Raw genomic sequence first — 18,932 nt, 5'->3', positions numbered from 1 at the left:
AAGTGAACCTCTTTGTTGAAAAGATATTTTAAATTAATTCAGTCTAAACCCACTCCCTTATTGGGATGCAGAACCCCACATGCCACTGTGTATACATGCATACATACACAAACGTGTGTGTGTATATATATATATATATATATATATATATATAATTAAACTATTTCAATGCTTTTTCTGCAGCCTGTAGATGCACCGTCGAAGGGAAAATCTATACTTATGGGGAAACCATCTACAACACCACAGATTTGCTTGGAAACTGCTTAACAGCTAATGTGGGGCTAATGGAACAATCATACGGTCACAATACCCATGCTTCTCAACGACGACCCTTGGTCCTACGACAACGCCCTTTACATTTAGCACAAAAGCAACAAGCCCAGAATCACCAACTGTCACTTCAACACCATCAGTAAGCACCACCACATTACCACCTGCATCCACAACTAAAGGAACAACAGTTACTGCTGAAACAACCCAACCAGAAAGGACCACCACTGGCCCAGTGACCAGCTCCACCACAAGCGTTGTTGAAACTACCACCTCAGTCCCTGGTGCCACAACAACAAGCCCAGAATCACCAACTGTCACTTCAACACCATCAGTAAGCACCACCACATTACCACCTGCATCCACAACTAAAGAAACAACAGTTAGTGTTGAAACAACCCAACCAGAAAGGACCACCACTGGCCCAGTGACCAGTTCCACCACAAGCGTTGTTGAAACTACCACCTCAGTCCCTGGTGCCACAACAACAAGCCCAGAATCACCAACTGTCACTTCAACACCATCAGTAAGCACCACCACATTACCACCTCCATCCACAACTAAGGGAACAACAGGAAGTGCTGAAACAACCCAACCAGAAAGGACCACCACTGGCCCAGTGACCAGCTCCACCACAATCGTTGAAACTACCACCTCAGTCCCCGGTGCCACAACAACAAGCCCAGAATCACCAACTGTCACTTCAACACCATCAGTAAGCACCACCACATTACCACCTCCATCCACAACTAAGGGAACAACAGGAAGTGCTGAAACAACCCAACCAGAAAGGACCACCACTGGCCCAGTGACCAGTTCCACCACAAGGGTTATTGAAAGTACCACCTCAGTCCCTGGTGCCACAACAACAAGCCCAGAATCATCAACTGTCACTTCAACACCATCAGTAAGCACCACCACATTACCACCTGTACCCACAACTAAAGGAACAACCAGTAGTGCTGAAACAACCCGACCAGAAAGGACCACCACTGGCCCAGTGACCAGTTCCACCACAAGGGTTATTGAAAGTACCACCTCAGTCCCTGGTGCCACAACAACAAGCCCAGAATCACCAACTGTCACTTCAACACCATCAGTAAGCACCACCACATTACCACCTCCATCCACAACTAAGGGAACAACAGGAAGTGCTGAAACAACCCAACCAGAAAGGACCACCACTGGCCCAGTGACCAGTTCCACCACAAGGGTTATTGAAAGTACCACCTCAGTCCCTGGTGCCACAACAACAAGCCCAGAATCATCAACTGTCACTTCAACACCATCAGTAAGCACCACCACATTACCACCTCCATCCACAACTAAGGGAACAACAGGAAGTGCTGAAACAACCCAACCAGAAAGGACCACCACTGGCCCAGTGACCAGTTCCACCACAAGGGTTATTGAAAGTACCACCTCAGTCCCTGGTGCCACAACAACAAGCCCAGAATCATCAACTGTCACTTCAACACCGATCAGTAAGCACCACCACATTACCACCTCCATCCACAACTAAGGGAACAACAGGAAGTGTTGAAACAACCCAACCAGAAAGGACCACCACTGGCCCAGTGACCCAGCTCCACCACAATCGTTGAAACTACCACCTCAGTCCCCGGTGCCACAACAACAAGCCAGAATCACCAACTGTCACTTCAACACCATCAGTAAGCACCACCACATACCACCTGTACCCCACAACTAAGGGAACAACAGGAAGTGCTGAAACAACCCAACCAGAAAGGACCACCACTGGCCCAGTGACCAGCTCCACCACAAGGGTTTTTGAAAATACCACCTCAGTCCCTGGTGCCACACAACACAAGGCCCAGAATCATCAACTGTCACTTCAACACCATCAGTAAGCACCACCACATTACCACCTCCATCCACAACTAAGGGAACAACAGGAAGTGTTGAAACAACCCAACCAGAAAGGACCACCACTGGCCCAGTGACCAGCTCCACCACAATCGTTGAAACTACCACCTCAGTTCCCGGTGCACAACAACAAGCCCAGAATCACCAACTGTCACTTCAACACCATCAGTAAGCACCACCACATTACCACCTGTACCCACAACTAATGGAACAACAGGAAGTGCTGAAACAACCACACCCAGAAAGGACCACCACTGGCCCAGTGACCAGCTCCACCACAAGGGTTTTTTGAAAATACCACCTCAGTCCCTGGTGCCACAACACAAGCCCAGAATCATCAACTGTCACTTCAACACCATCAGTAAGCACCACCCACATTACCACCTCCATCCACAACTAAGGGAACAACAGGAAGTGCTGAAACAACCCAACCAGAAAGGACCACCACTGGCCCAGTGACCAGTTCCACCACAAGGGTTATTGAAAGTACCACCTCAGTCCCTGGTGCCACAACAACAAGCCCAGAATCATCAACTGTCACTTCAACACCATCAGTAAGCACCACCACATTACCACCTGTACCACAACTAAGGAACAACCAGTAGTGCTGAAACAACCCGACCAGAAAGGACCACCACTGGCCCAGTGACCAGTTCCACCACAAGGGTTATTGAAAGTACCACCTCAGTCCCTGGTGCCACAACAACAAGCCCAGAATCACCAACTGTCACTTCAACACCATCAGTAAGCACCACCACATTACCACCTCCATCCACAACTAAGGGAACAACAGGAAGTGCTGAAACAACCAACCAGAAAGGACCACCACTGCCCAGTGACCAGTTCCACACAAGGGTTATGAAAGTACCACCTCAGTCCTGGTGCCACAACAACAAGCCCAGAATCACCAACTGTCACTTCAACACCATCAGTAAGCACCACCACATTACCACCTGTACCCACAACTAAGGGAACACAGGAAGTGCTGAAACAACCCCAACCAGAAAGGACCACCACTGGCCCAGTGACCAGCTCCACCACAATCGTTGAAACTACCACCTCAGTCCCCGGTGCCACAACAACAAGCCCCAGAATCACCAACTGTCACTTCAACACCATCAGTAAGCACCACCACATTACCACCTCCATCCACAACTAAGGGAACAACAGGAAGTGCTGAAACAAACCCAACCAGAAAGGACCACCACTGGCCCAGTGACCAGTTCCACCACAAGGGTTATTGAAAGTACCACCTCAGTCCCTGGTGCCACAACAACAAGCCCAGAATCACCAACTGTCACTTCAACACCATCAGTAAGCACCACCACATTACCACCTGCATCCACAACTAAGGGAACAACAGCAAGTGCTGAAACAACCCAACCAGAAAGGACCACCACTGGCCCAGTGACCAGCTCCACCACAATCGTTGAAACTACCACCTCAGTCCCCGGTGCCACAACAACAAGCCCAGAATCACCAACTGTCACTTCAACACCATCAGTAAGCACCACCACATTACCACCTGTACCCACAACTAAGGGAACAACAGCAAGTGCTGAAACAACCCAACCAGAAAGGACCACCACTGGCCCAGTGACCAGCTCCACCACAATCGTTGAAACTACCACCTCAGTCCCCGGTGCCACAACAACAAGCCCAGAATCACCAACTGTCACTTCAACACCATCAGTAAGCACCACCACATTACCACCTGTACCCACAACTAAGGGAACAACAGGAAGTGCTGAAACAACCCAACCAGAAAGGACCACCACTGGCCCAGTGACCAGCTCCACCACAAGGGTTTTTGAAAATACCACCTCAGTCCCTGGTGCCACAACAACAAGCCCAGAATCATCAACTGTCACTTCAACACCATCAGTAAGCACCACCACATTACCACCTCCATCCACAACTAAGGGAACAACAGGAAGTGTTGAAACAACCCAACCAGAAAGGACCACCACTGGCCCAGTGACCAGCTCCACCACAATCGTTGAAACTACCACCTCAGTCCCTGGTGCCACAACAACAAGCCCAGAATCATCAACTGTCACTTCAACACCATCAGTAAGCACCACCACATTACCACCTCCATCCACAACTAAGGGAACAACAGGAAGTGTTGAAACAACCCAACCAGAAAGGACCACCACTGGCCCAGTGACCAGCTCCACCACAATCGTTGAAACTACCACCTCAGTCCCCGGTGCCACAACAACAAGCCCAGAATCACCAACTGTCACTTCAAACACCATCAGTAAGCACCACCACATTACCACCTCCATCCACAACTACGGGAACAACAGAAGTGCTGAAACAACCCACCCAGAAAGGACCACCACTGGCCAGTGACTAGTTCCACCACAAGGGTTATTGAAAGTACCACCTCAGTCCCTGGTGCCACAACAACAAGCCCAGAATCATCAACTGTCACTTCAACACCATCAGTAAGCACCACCACATTACCACCTCCATCCACAACTAAGGGAACAAACAGGAAGTGCTGAAACAACCCAACCAGAAAGGACCACCACTGGCCCAGTGACCAGTTCCACCACAAGGGTTATTGAAAGTACCACCTCAGTCCCTGGTGCCACAACAACAACGCCCAGAATCATCAACTGTCACTTCAACACCATCAGTAAGCACCACCACATTACCACCTCCATCCACAACTAAGGGAACAACAGGAAGTGGTGAAACAACCAACCAGAAAGGACCACCACTGGCCCAGTGACCAGCTCCACCACAATCGTTTGAAACTACCACCTCAGTTCCCGGTGCCACAACAACAAGCCCAGAATCACCAACTGTCACTTCAACACCATCAGTAAGCACCACCACATTACCACCTGTACCCACAACTAAGGGAACAACAGGAAGTGCTGAAACAACCCAACCAGAAAGGACCACCACTGGCCCAGTGACCAGCTCCACCACAATCGTTGAAACTACCACCTCAGTCCCCGGTGCCACAACAACAAGCCCAGAATCACCAACTGTCACTTCAACACCATCAGTAAGCAACCACCACATTACCACCTGTACCCACAACTAAGGGAACAACAGCAAGTGCTGAAACAAACCCAACCAGAAAGGACCACCACTGGCCCAGTGACCAGCTCCACCACAATCGTTGAAACTACCACCTCAGTCCCTGGTGCCACAACAACAAGCCCAGAATCATCAACTGTCACTTCAACACCATCAGTAAGCACCACCACATACCACCCTGTACCCACAACTAAAGGAACAACCAGTAGTGCTGAAACAACCCGACCAGAAAGGACCACCACTGGCCCCAGTGACCAGTTCCACCACAAGGGTTATTGAAAGTACCACCTCAGTCCCTGGTGCCACAACAACAAGCCAGAATCACCAACTGTCACTTCAACACCATCAGTAAGCACCACCACATTACCACCGTACCCACAACTAAGGGAACAAACAGGAAGTGCTGAAACAACCCAACCAGAAAGGACCACCACTGGCCCAGTGACCAGCTCCACCACAATCGTTGAAACTACCACCTCAGTCCCCGGTGCCACAACAACAAGCCCAGAATCACCAACTGTCACTTCAACACAATCAGTAAGCACCACCACATTACCACCTCCATCCACAACTAAGGGAACAACAGGAAGTGCTGAAACAACCCAACCAGCAAAGGACCACCACTGGCCCAGTGACCAGTTCCCCACAAGGGTTATTGAAAGTACCACCTCAGTCCCTGGTGCCACAACAACAAGCCCAGAATCATCAACTGTCACTTCAACACCATCAGTAAGCACCACCACATTACCACCTCCATCCACAACTAAGGGAACAACAGGAAGTGTTGAAACAACCCAACCAGAAAGGACCACCACTGGCCCCGTGACCAGCTCCACCACAATCGTTGAAACTACCACCTCAGTTCCCGGTGCCACAACAACAAGCCCAGAATCACCAACTGTCACTTCAACACCATCAGTAAGCACACCACAATTACCACCTGTACCCACAACTAAGGGAACAACAGGAAGTGCTGAAACAACCCAACCAGAAAGGACCACCACCTGGCCCAGTGACCAGCTCCACCACAATCGTTGAAACTACCACCTCAGTCCCGGTGCCACAACAACAAGCCCAGAATCACCAACTGTCACTTCAACACCATCAGTAAGCACCACCACATTACCACCTGTACCCACAACTAAGGGAACAACAGCAAGTGCTGAAACAACCCAACCAGAAAGGACCACCACTGGCCCAGTGACCAGCTCCACCACAATCGTTGAAACTACCACCTCAGTCCCCGGTGCCACAACAACAAGCCCAGAATCACCAACTGTCACTTCAACACCATCAGTAAGCACCACCACATTACCACCTGTACCACAACTAAGGGAACAACAGGAAGTGCTGAAACAACCCAACCAGAAAGGAACACCACTGGCCCAGTGACCAGCTCCACCACAATCGTTGAAACTACCACCTCAGTCCCCGGTGCCACAACAACAAGCCCAGAATCACCAACTGTCACTTCAACACCATCAGTAAGCACCACCACATTACCACCTCCATCCACAACTAAGGGAACACAGGAAGTGCTGAAACAACCCAACCAGAAAGGACCACCACTGGGCCCAGTGACCAGCTCCACCACAATCGTTGAAACTACCACCTCAGTCCCGGTGCCACAACAACAAGCCAGAATCACCAACTGTCACTTCAACACCATCAGTAAGCACCACCACATTACCACCTGTACCCACAACTAAGGGAACAACAGGAAGTGCTGAAACAACCCAACCAGAAAGGACCACCACTGGCCCAGTGACCAGCTCCACCACAATCGTTGAAACTACCACCTCAGTCCCCGTGCCACAACAACAAGCCCAGAATCACCAACTGTCACTTCAACACCATCAGTAAGCACCACCACATTACCACCTGTACCCACAACTAAGGGAACAACAGCAAGTGCTGAAACAACCCAACCAGAAAGGACCACCACTGGCCCAGTGACCAGCTCCACCACAATCGTTGAAACTACCACCTCAGTCCCCGGTGCCACAACAACAAGCCCAGAATCACCAACTGTCACTTCAACACCATCAGTAAGCACCACCACATTACCACCTGTACCCACAACTAAGGGAACAACAGGAAGTGCTGAAACAACCCAACCAGAAAGGACCACCACTGCCCAGTGACCAGCTCCACCACAATCGTTGAAACTACCACCTCAGTCCCCGGTGCCACAACAACAAGCCCAGAATCACCAACTGTCACTTCAACACCATCAGTAAGCACCACCACATTACCACCTCCATCCACAACTAAGGGAACAACAGGAAGTGCTGAAACAACCCAACCAGAAAGGACCACCACTGGCCCAGTGACCAGCTCCACCACAATCGTTGAAACTACCACCTCAGTCCCCGGTGCCACAACAACAAGCCCAGAATCACCAACTGTCACTTCAACACCATCAGTAAGCACCACCACATTACCACCTGTACCCACAACTAAGGGAACAACAGGAAGTGCTGAAACAACCCAACCAGAAAGGACCACCACTGGCCCAGTGACCAGCTCCACCACAATCGTTGAAACTACCACCTCAGTCCCCGGTGCCACAACAACAAGCCCAGAATCATCAACTGTCACTTCAACACCATCAGTAAGCACCACCACATTACCACCTGTACCCACAACTAAGGGAACAACAGGAAGTGCTGAAACAACCCAACCAGAAAGGACCACCACTGGCCCAGTGACCAGCTCCACCACAATCGTTGAAACTACCACCTCAGTCCCCGGTGCCACAACAACAAGCCCAGAATCACCAACTGTCACTTCAACACCATCAGTAAGCACCACCACATTACCACCTCCACCCACAACTAAGGGAACAACAGGAAGTGCTGAAACAACCCAACCAGAAAGGACCACCACTGGCCCAGTGACCAGCTCCACCACAATCGTTGAAACTACCACCTCAGTCCCCGGTGCCACAACAACAAGCCCAGAATCATCAACTGTCACTTCAACACCATCAGTAAGCACCACCACATTACCACCTGTACCCACAACTAAGGGAACAACAGCAAGTGCTGAAACAACCCAACCAGAAAGGACCACCACTGGCCCAGTTGACCAGCTCCACCACAATCGTTGAAACTACCACCTCAGTCCCCGGTGCCACAACAACAAGCCCGCAGAATCACCAACTGTCACTTCAACACCATCAGTAAGCACCACCACATTACCACCTGTACCCACAACTAAGGGAACAACAGCAAGTGCTGAAACAACCCAACCAGAAAGGACCACCACTGGCCCAGTGACCAGCTCCACCACAATCGTTGAAACTACCACCTCAGTCCCCGGTGCCACAACAACAAGCCCAGAATCACCAACTGTCACTTCAACACCATCAGTAAGCACCACCACATTACCACCTGTACCCACAACTAAGGGAACAACAGGAAGTGCTGAAACAACCCAACCAGAAAGGACCACCACTGGCCCAGTGACCAGCTCCACCACAATCGTTGAAACTACCACCTCAGTCCCCGGTGCCACAACAACAAGCCCAGAATCATCAACTGTCACTTCAACACCATCAGTAAGCACCACCACATTACCACCTGTACCCACAACTAAGGGAACAACAGGAAGTGCTGAAACAACCCAACCAGAAAGGACCACCACTGGCCCAGTGACCAGCTCCACCACAATCGTTGAAACTACCACCTCAGTCCCCGGTGCCACAACAACAAGCCCAGAATCACCAACTGTCACTTCAACACCATCAGTAAGCACCACCACATTACCACCTGTACCCACAACTAAGGGAACAACAGGAAGTGCTGAAACAACCCAACCAGAAAGGACCACCACTGGCCCAGTGACCAGCTCCACCACAATCGTTGAAACTACCACCTCAGTCCCCGGTGCCACAACAACAAGCCCAGAATCATCAACTGTCACTTCAACACCATCAGTAAGCACCACCACATTACCACCTGTACCCACAACTAAGGGAACAACAGGAAGTGCTGAAACAACCCAACCAGAAAGGACCACCACTGGCCCAGTGACCAGCTCCACCACAATCGTTGAAACTACCACCTCAGTCCCCGGTGCCACAACAACAAGCCCAGAATCACCAACTGTCACTTCAACACCATCAGTAAGCACCACCACATTACCACCTGTACCCACAACTAAGGGAACAACAGCAAGTGCTGAAACAACCCAACCAGAAAGGACCACCACTGGCCCAGTGACCAGCTCCACCACAATCGTTGAAACTACCACCCTCAGTCCCTGGTGCCACAACAACAAGCCCAGAATCATCAACTGTCACTTCAACACCATCAGTAAGCACCACCACATTACCACCTGTACCCACAACTAAAGGAACAACCAGTAGTGCTGAAACAACCCGACCAGAAAGGACCACCACTGGCCCAGTGACCAGTTCCACCACAAGGGTTATTGAAAGTACCACCTCAGTCCCTGGTGCCACAACAACAAGCCCAGAATCACCAACTGTCACTTCAACACCATCAGTAAGCACCACCACATTACCACCTGTACCCACAACCTAAGGGAACAACAGGAAGTGCTGAAACAACCCAACCAGAAAGGACCACCACTGGCCCAGTGACCAGCTCCACCACAATCGTTGAAACTACCACCTCAGTCCCCGGTGCCACAACACAAGCCCAGAATCACCAACTGTCACTTCAACACCATCAGTAAGCACCACCACATTACCACCTCCATCCACAACTAAGGGAACAACAGGAAGTGCTGAAACAACCCAACCAGAAAGGACCACCACTGGCCCAGTGACCAGTTCCACCACAAGGGTTATTGAAAGTACCACCTCAGTCCCTGGTGCCAACAACAACAAGCCCAGAATCATCAACTGTCACTTCAACACCATCAGTAAGCACCACCACATTACCACCTCCATCCACAACTAAGGGAACAACAGGAAGTGTTGAAACAACCCAACCAGAAAGGACCACCACTGGCCCAGTGACCAGCTCCACCACAATCGTTGAAACTACCACCTCAGTTCCCGGTGCCACAACAACAAGCCCAGAATCACCAACTGTCACTTCAACACCATCAGTAAGCACCACCACATTACCACCTGTACCCACAACTAAGGGAACAACAGGAAGTGCTGAAACAACCCAACCAGAAAGGACCACCGCTGGCCCAGTGACCAGCTCCACCACAATCGTTGAAACTACCACCTCAGTCCCCGGTGCCACAACAACAAGCCCAGAATCACCAACTGTCACTTCAACACCATCAGTAAGCACCACCACATTACCACCTGTACCCACAACTAAGGGAACAACAGCAAGTGCTGAAACAACCCCAACCAGAAAGGACCACCACTGGCCCCAGTGACCAGCTCCACCACAATCGTTGAAACTACCACCTCAGTCCCCGGTGCCACAACAACAAGCCCAGAATCACCAACTGTCACTTCAACACCATCAGTAAGCACCACCACATTACCACCTGTACCCACAACTAAGGGAACAACAGGAAGTGCTGAAACAACCCAACCAGAAAGGACCACCACTGGCCCAGTGACCAGCTCCACCACAATCGTTGAAACTACCACCTCAGTCCCCGGTGCCACAACAACAAGCCCAGAATCACCAACTGTCACTTCAACACCATCAGTAAGCACCACCACATTACCACCTCCATCCACAACTAAGGGAACAACAGGAAGTGCTGAAACAACCCAACCAGAAAGGACCACCACTGGCCCAGTGACCAGCTCCACCACAATCGTTGAAACTACCACCTCAGTCCCCGGTGCCACAACAACAAGCCCAGAATCACCAACTGTCACTTCAACACCATCAGTAAGCACCACCACATTACCACCTGTACCCACAACTAAGGGAACAACAGGAAGTGCTGAAACAACCCAACCAGAAAGGACCACCACTGGCCCAGTGACCAGCTCCACCACAATCGTTGAAACTACCACCTCAGTCCCCGGTGCCACAACAACAAGCCCAGAATCATCAACTGTCACTTCAACACCATCAGTAAGCACCACCACATTACCACCTGTACCCACAACTAAGGGAACAACAGGAAGTGCTGAAACAACCCAACCAGAAAGGACCACCACTGGCCCAGTGACCAGCTCCACCACAATCGTTGAAACTACCACCCTCAGTCCCCGGTGCCACAACAACAAGCCCAGAATCACCAACTGTCACTTCAACACCATCAGTAAGCACCACCACATTACCACCTGTACCCACAACTAAGGGAACAACAGGAAGTGCTGAAACAACCCAACCAGAAAGGACCACCACTGGCCCAGTGACCAGCTCCACCACAATCGTTGAAACTACCACCTCAGTCCCCGGTGCCACAACAACAAGCCCAGAATCATCAACTGTCACTTCAACACCATCAGTAAGCACCACCACATTACCACCTGTACCCACAACTAAGGGAACAACAGGAAGTGCTGAAACAACCCAACCAGAAAGGACCACCACTGGCCCAGTGACCAGCTCCACCACAATCGTTGAAACTACCACCTCAGTCCCCGGTGCCACAACAACAAGCCCAGAATCACCAACTGTCACTTCAACACCATCAGTAAGCACCACCACATTACCACCTGTACCCACAACTAAGGGAACAACAGCAAGTGCTGAAACAACCCAACCAGAAAGGACCACCACTGGCCCAGTGACCAGCTCCACCACAATCGTTGAAACTACCACCTCAGTCCCCGGTGCCACAACAACAAGCCCAGAATCACCAACTGTCACTTCAACACCATCAGTAAGCACCACCACATTACCACCTGTACCCACAACTAAGGGAACAACAGGAAGTGCTGAAACAACCCAACCAGAAAGGACCACCACTGGCCCAGTGACCAGCTCCACCACAATCGTTGAAACTACCACCTCAGTCCCTGGTGCCACAACAACAAGCCCAGAATCATCAACTGTCACTTCAACACCATCAGTAAGCACCACCACATTACCACCTGTACCCACAACTAAGGGAACAACAGCAAGTGCTGAAACAACCCAACCAGAAAGGACCACCACTGGCCCAGTGACCAGCTCCACCACAATCGTTGAAACTACCACCTCAGTCCCCGGTGCCACAACAACAAGCCCAGAATCACCAACTGTCACTTCAACACCATCAGTAAGCACCACCACATTACCACCTGTACCCACAACTAAGGGAACAACAGGAAGTGCTGAAACAACCCAACCAGAAAGGACCACCACTGGCCCAGTGACCAGCTCCACCACAATCGTTGAAACTACCACCTCAGTCCCCGGTGCCACAACAACAAGCCCAGAATCATCAACTGTCACTTCAACACCATCAGTAAGCACCACCACATTACCACCTGTACCCACAACTAAGGGAACAACAGGAAGTGCTGAAACAACCCAACCAGAAAGGACCACCACTGGCCCAGTGACCAGCTCCACCACAATCGTTGAAACTACCACCTCAGTCCCCGGTGCCACAACAACAAGCCCAGAATCACCAACTGTCACTTCAACACCATCAGTAAGCACCACCACATTACCACCTGTACCCACAACTAAGGGAACAACAGCAAGTGCTGAAACAACCCAACCAGAAAGGACCACCACTGGCCCAGTGACCAGCTCCACCACAATCGTTGAAACTACCACCTCAGTCCCTGGTGCCACAACAACAAGCCCAGAATCATCAACTGTCACTTCAACACCATCAGTAAGCACCACCACATTACCACCTGTACCCACAACTAAAGGAACAACCAGTAGTGCTGAAACAACCCGACCAGAAAGGACCACCACTGGCCCAGTGACCAGTTCCACCACAAGGGTTATTGAAAGTACCACCTCAGTCCCTGGTGCCACAACAACAAGCCCAGAATCACCAACTGTCACTTCAACACCATCAGTAAGCACCACCACATTACCACCTGTACCCACAACTAAGGGAACAACAGGAAGTGCTGAAACAACCCAACCAGAAAGGACCACCACTGGCCCAGTGACCAGCTCCACCACAATCGTTGAAACTACCACCTCAGTCCCCGGTGCCACAACAACAAGCCCAGAATCACCAACTGTCACTTCAACACCATCAGTAAGCACCACCACATTACCACCTCCATCCACAACTAAGGGAACAACAGGAAGTGCTGAAACAACCCAACCAGAAAGGACCACCACTGGCCCAGTGACCAGTTCCACCACAAGGGTTATTGAAAGTACCACCTCAGTCCCTGGTGCCACAACAACAAGCCCAGAATCATCAACTGTCACTTCAACACCATCAGTAAGCACCACCACATTACCACCTCCATCCACAACTAAGGGAACAACAGGAAGTGTTGAAACAACCCAACCAGAAAGGACCACCACTGGCCCAGTGACCAGCTCCACCACAATCGTTGAAACTACCACCTCAGTTCCCGGTGCCACAACAACAAGCCCAGAATCACCAACTGTCACTTCAACACCATCAGTAAGCACCACCACATTACCACCTGTACCCACAACTAAGGGAACAACAGGAAGTGCTGAAACAACCCAACCAGAAAGGACCACCACTGGCCCAGTGACCAGCTCCACCACAATCGTTGAAACTACCACCTCAGTCCCCGGTGCCACAACAACAAGCCCAGAATCACCAACTGTCACTTCAACACCATCAGTAAGCACCACCACATTACCACCTGTACCCACAACTAAGGGAACAACAGGAAGTGCTGAAACAACCCAACCAGAAAGGACCACCACTGGCCCAGTGACCAGCTCCACCACAATCGTTGAAACTACCACCTCAGTCCCCGGTGCCACAACAACAAGCCCAGAATCACCAACTGTCACTTCAACACCATCAGTAAGCACCACCACATTACCACCTCCATCCACAACTAAGGGAACAACAGGAAGTGCTGAAACAACCCAACCAGAAAGGACCACCACTGGCCCAGTGACCAGCTCCACCACAATCGTTGAAACTACCACCTCAGTCCCCGGTGCCACAACAACAAGCCCAGAATCACCAACTGTCACTTCAACACCATCAGTAAGCACCACCACATTACCACCTGTACCCACAACTAAGGGAACAACAGGAAGTGCTGAAACAACCCAACCAGAAAGGACCACCACTGGCCCAGTGACCAGCTCCACCACAATCGTTGAAACTACCACCTCAGTCCCCGGTGCCACAACAACAAGCCCAGAATCATCAACTGTCACTTCAACACCATCAGTAAGCACCACCACATTACCACCTCCATCCACAACTAAGGGAACAACAGGAAGTGTTGAAACAACCCAACCAGAAAGGACCACCACTGGCCCAGTGACCAGCTCCACCACAATCGTTGAAACTACCACCTCAGTTCCCGGTGCCACAACAACAAGCCCAGAATCACCAACTGTCACTTCAACACCATCAGTAAGCACCACCACATTACCACCTCCATCCACAACTAAGGGAACAACAGGAAGTGTTGAAACAACCCAACCAGAAAGGACCACCACTGGCCCAGTGACCAGCTCCACCACAAGGGTTATTGAAAGTACCACCTCAGTCCCTGGTGCCACAACAACAAGCCCAGAATCATCAACTGTCACTTCAACACCATCAGTAAGCACCACCACATTACCACCTCCATCCACAACTAAGGGAACAACAGGAAGTGCTGAAACAACCCAACCAGAAAGGACCACCACTGGCCCAGTGACCAGTTCCACCACAAGGGTTATTGAAAGTACCACCTCAGTCCCTGGTGCCACAACAACAAGCCCAGAATCATCAACTGTCACTTCAACACCATCAGTAAGCACCACCACATTACCACCTCCATCCACAACTAAGGGAACAACAGGAAGTGCTGAAACAACCCAACCAGAAAGGACCACCACTGGCCCAGTGACCAGTTCCACCACAAGGGTTATTGAAAGTACCACCTCAGTCCCTGGTGCCACAACAACAAGCCCAGAATCATCAACTGTCACTTCAACACCATCAGTAAGCACCACCACATTACCACCTCCATCCACAACTAAGGGAACAACAGGAAGTGTTGAAACAACCCAACCAGAAAGGACCACCACTGGCCCAGTGACCAGCTCCACCACAATCGTTGAAACTACCACCTCAGTTCCCGGTGCCACAACAACAAGCCCAGAATCACCAACTGTCACTTCAACACCATCAGTAAGCACCACCACATTACCACCTCCATCCACAACTAAGGGAACAACAGGAAGTGCTGAAACAACCCAACCAGAAAGGACCACCACTGGCCCAGTGACCAGTTCCACCACAAGGGTTATTGAAAGTACCACCTCAGTCCCTGGTGCCACAACAACAAGCCCAGAATCATCAACTGTCACTTCAACACCATCAGTAAGCACCACCACATTACCACCTCCATCCACAACTAAGGGAACAACAGGAAGTGTTGAAACAACCCAACCAGAAAGGACCACCACTGGCCCAGTGACCAGCTCCACCACAATCGTTGAAACTACCACCTCAGTTCCCGGTGCCACAACAACAAGCCCAGAATCACCAACTGTCACTTCAACACCATCAGTAAGCACCACCACATTACCACCTGTACCCACAACTAAGGGAACAACAGGAAGTGCTGAAACAACCCAACCAGAAAGGACCACCACTGGCCCAGTGACCAGCTCCACCACAATCGTTGAAACTACCACCTCAGTCCCCGGTGCCACAACAACAAGCCCAGAATCACCAACTGTCACTTCAACACCATCAGTAAGCACCACCACATTACCACCTCCATCCACAACTAAGGGAACAACAGGAAGTGCTGAAACAACCCAACCAGAAAGGACCACCACTGGCCCAGTGACCAGTTCCACCACAAGGGTTATTGAAAGTACCACCTCAGTCCCTGGTGCCACAACAACAAGCCCAGAATCACCAACTGTCACTTCAACACCATCAGTAAGCACCACCACATTACCACCTGCATCCACAACTAAGGGAACAACAGGAAGTGTTGAAACAACCCAACCAGAAAGGACCACCACTGGCCCAGTGACCAGCTCCACCGCAATCGTTGAAACTACCACCTCAGTTCCCGGTGCCACAACAACAAGCCCAGAATCACCAACTGTCACTTCAACACCATCAGTAAGCACCACCACATTACTACCTCCATCCACAACTAAGGGAACAACAGGAAGTGCTGAAACAACCCAACCAGAAAGGACCACCACTGGCCCAGTGACCAGTTCCACCACAAGGGTTATTGAAAGTACCACCTCAGTCCCTGGTGCCACAACAACAAGCCCAGAATCATCAACTGTCACTTCAACACCATCAGTAAGCACCACCACATTACCACCTGTACCCACAACTAAAGGAACAACCAGTAGTGCTGAAACAACCCGACCAGAAAGGACCACCACTGGCCCAGTGACCAGTTCCACCACAAGGGTTATTGAAAGTACCACCTCAGTCCCTGGTGCCACAACAACAAGCCCAGAATCACCAACTGTCACTTCAACACCATCAGTAAGCACCACCACATTACCACCTCCATCCACAACTAAGGGAACAACAGGAAGTGCTGAAACAACCCAACCAGAAAGGACCACCACTGGCCCAGTGACCAGTTCCACCACAAGGGTTATTGAAAGTACCACCTCAGTCCCTGGTGCCACAACAACAAGCCCAGAATCATCAACTGTCACTTCAACACCATCAGTAAGCACCACCACATTACCACCTCCATCCACAACTAAGGGAACAACAGGAAGTGTTGAAACAACCCAACCAGAAAGGACCACCACTGGCCCAGTGACCAGCTCCACCACAATCGTTGTTGAAACTACCACCTCAGTCCCCGGTGCCACAACAACAAGCCCAGAATCACCAACTGTCACTTCAACACCATCAGTAAGCACCACCACATTACCACCTGTACCCACAACTAAGGGAACAACAGGAAGTGCTGAAACAACCCAACCAGAAAGGACCACCACTGGCCCAGTGACCAGCTCCACCACAAGGGTTTTTGAAAATACCACCTCAGTCCCTGGTGCCACAACAACAAGCCCAGAATCATCAACTGTCACTTCAACACCATCAGTAAGCACCACCACATTACCACCTCCATCCACAACTAAGGGAACAACAGGAAGTGTTGAAACAACCCAACCAGAAAGGACCACCACTGGCCCAGTGACCAGCTCCACCACAATCGTTGAAACTACCACCTCAGTCCCCGGTGCCACAACAACAAGCCCAGAATCACCAACTGTCACTTCAACACCATCAGTAAGCACCACCACATTACCACCTGTACCCACAACTAAGGGAACAACAGGAAGTGCTGAAACAACCCAACCAGAAAGGACCACCACTGGCCCAGTGACCAGCTCCACCACAAGGGTTTTTGAAAATACCACCTCAGTCCCTGGTGCCACAACAACAAGCCCAGAATCATCAACTGTCACTTCAACACCATCAGTAAGCACCACCACATTACCACCTCCATCCACAACTAAGGGAACAACAGGAAGTGCTGAAACAACCCAACCAGAAAGGACCACCACTGGCCCAGTGACCAGCTCCACCACAATCGTTGAAACTACCACCTCAGTCCCCGGTGCCACAACAACAAGCCCAGAATCACCAACTGTCACTTCAACACCATCAGTAAGCACCACCACATTACCACCTCCATCCACAACTAAGGGAACAACAGCAAGTGCTGAAACAACCCAACCAGAAAGGACCACCACTGGCCCAGTGACCAGCTCCACCACAATCGTTGAAACTACCACCTCAGTCCCCGGTGCCACAACAACAAGCCCAGAATCACCAACTGTCACTTCAACACCATCAGTAAGCACCACCACATTACCACCTGTACCCACAACTAAGGGAACAACAGGAAGTGCTGAAACAACCCAACCAGAAAGGACCACCACTGGCCCAGTGACCAGCTCCACCACAAGGGTTTTTGAAAATACCACCTCAGTCCCTGGTGCCACAACAACAAGCCCAGAATCATCAACTGTCACTTCAACACCATCAGTAAGCACCACCACATTACCACCTCCATCCCAACTAAGGGAACAACAGGAAGTGTTGAAACAACCCAACCAGAAAGGACCACCACTGGCCCAGTGACCAGCTCCACCACAATCGTTGAAACTACCACCTCAGTTCCCGGTGCCACAACAACAAGCCCAGAATCACCAACTGTCACTTCAACACCATCAGTAAGCACCACCACATTACCACCTGTACCCACAACTAAGGGAACAACAGGAAGTGCTGAAACAACCCAACCAGAAAGGACCACCACTGGCCCAGTGACCAGCTCCACCACAAGGGTTATTGAAAATACCACCTCAGTCCCCGGTCCAATCACATCATCAACTCAAACAACAACTGTCGTAACTCAGCCTTCCAAATTAAACACAACCATTGTTGCTTCAAGTGCTTCACCAGCAACAACTCTCAAGACATCATCCATCTCCCCTGTAACTAAGACGCTGCCACCCACTGTAACTTTCTCCACCACTAGTTCAAACACTTCCCCAACATCTGGAACTTCAGTTTTTCCTACCGTTTCGCAGTCTAGCCCGTCTTCAACTTTATGTGCTTGCATTGTCAACGGAACTTCATATGGACCTGGTATGCAATCCTAAATTTTTGATTTTCCACTTTTTGTTTCTATT

General features: G+C 50.6%; 1 protein-coding gene across 1 annotated transcript in view; it reads left to right on the top strand.

The window, feature by feature from the left end:
- LOC115041220 (mucin-5AC-like) overlaps positions 1-18,932 on the top strand; it is a 41,461-nt gene that overhangs the window by 13,903 nt on the left and 8,626 nt on the right. Inside the window, 3 exon segments of the mRNA XM_029498547.1 lie at positions 184-270; positions 273-775; positions 18,489-18,888. Of these exon segments, the coding sequence (XP_029354407.1) occupies positions 184-270; positions 273-775; positions 18,489-18,888 (990 nt within the window).

This window comes from Echeneis naucrates, chromosome 3, assembly GCF_900963305.1.
Source record: "Echeneis naucrates chromosome 3, fEcheNa1.1, whole genome shotgun sequence".
NCBI classification, from domain to species: domain Eukaryota; kingdom Metazoa; phylum Chordata; class Actinopteri; order Carangiformes; family Echeneidae; genus Echeneis; species Echeneis naucrates.
Note: the sequence above shows the minus strand (reverse complement) of the source record. Positions and strands in the feature narration are given on the sequence as shown.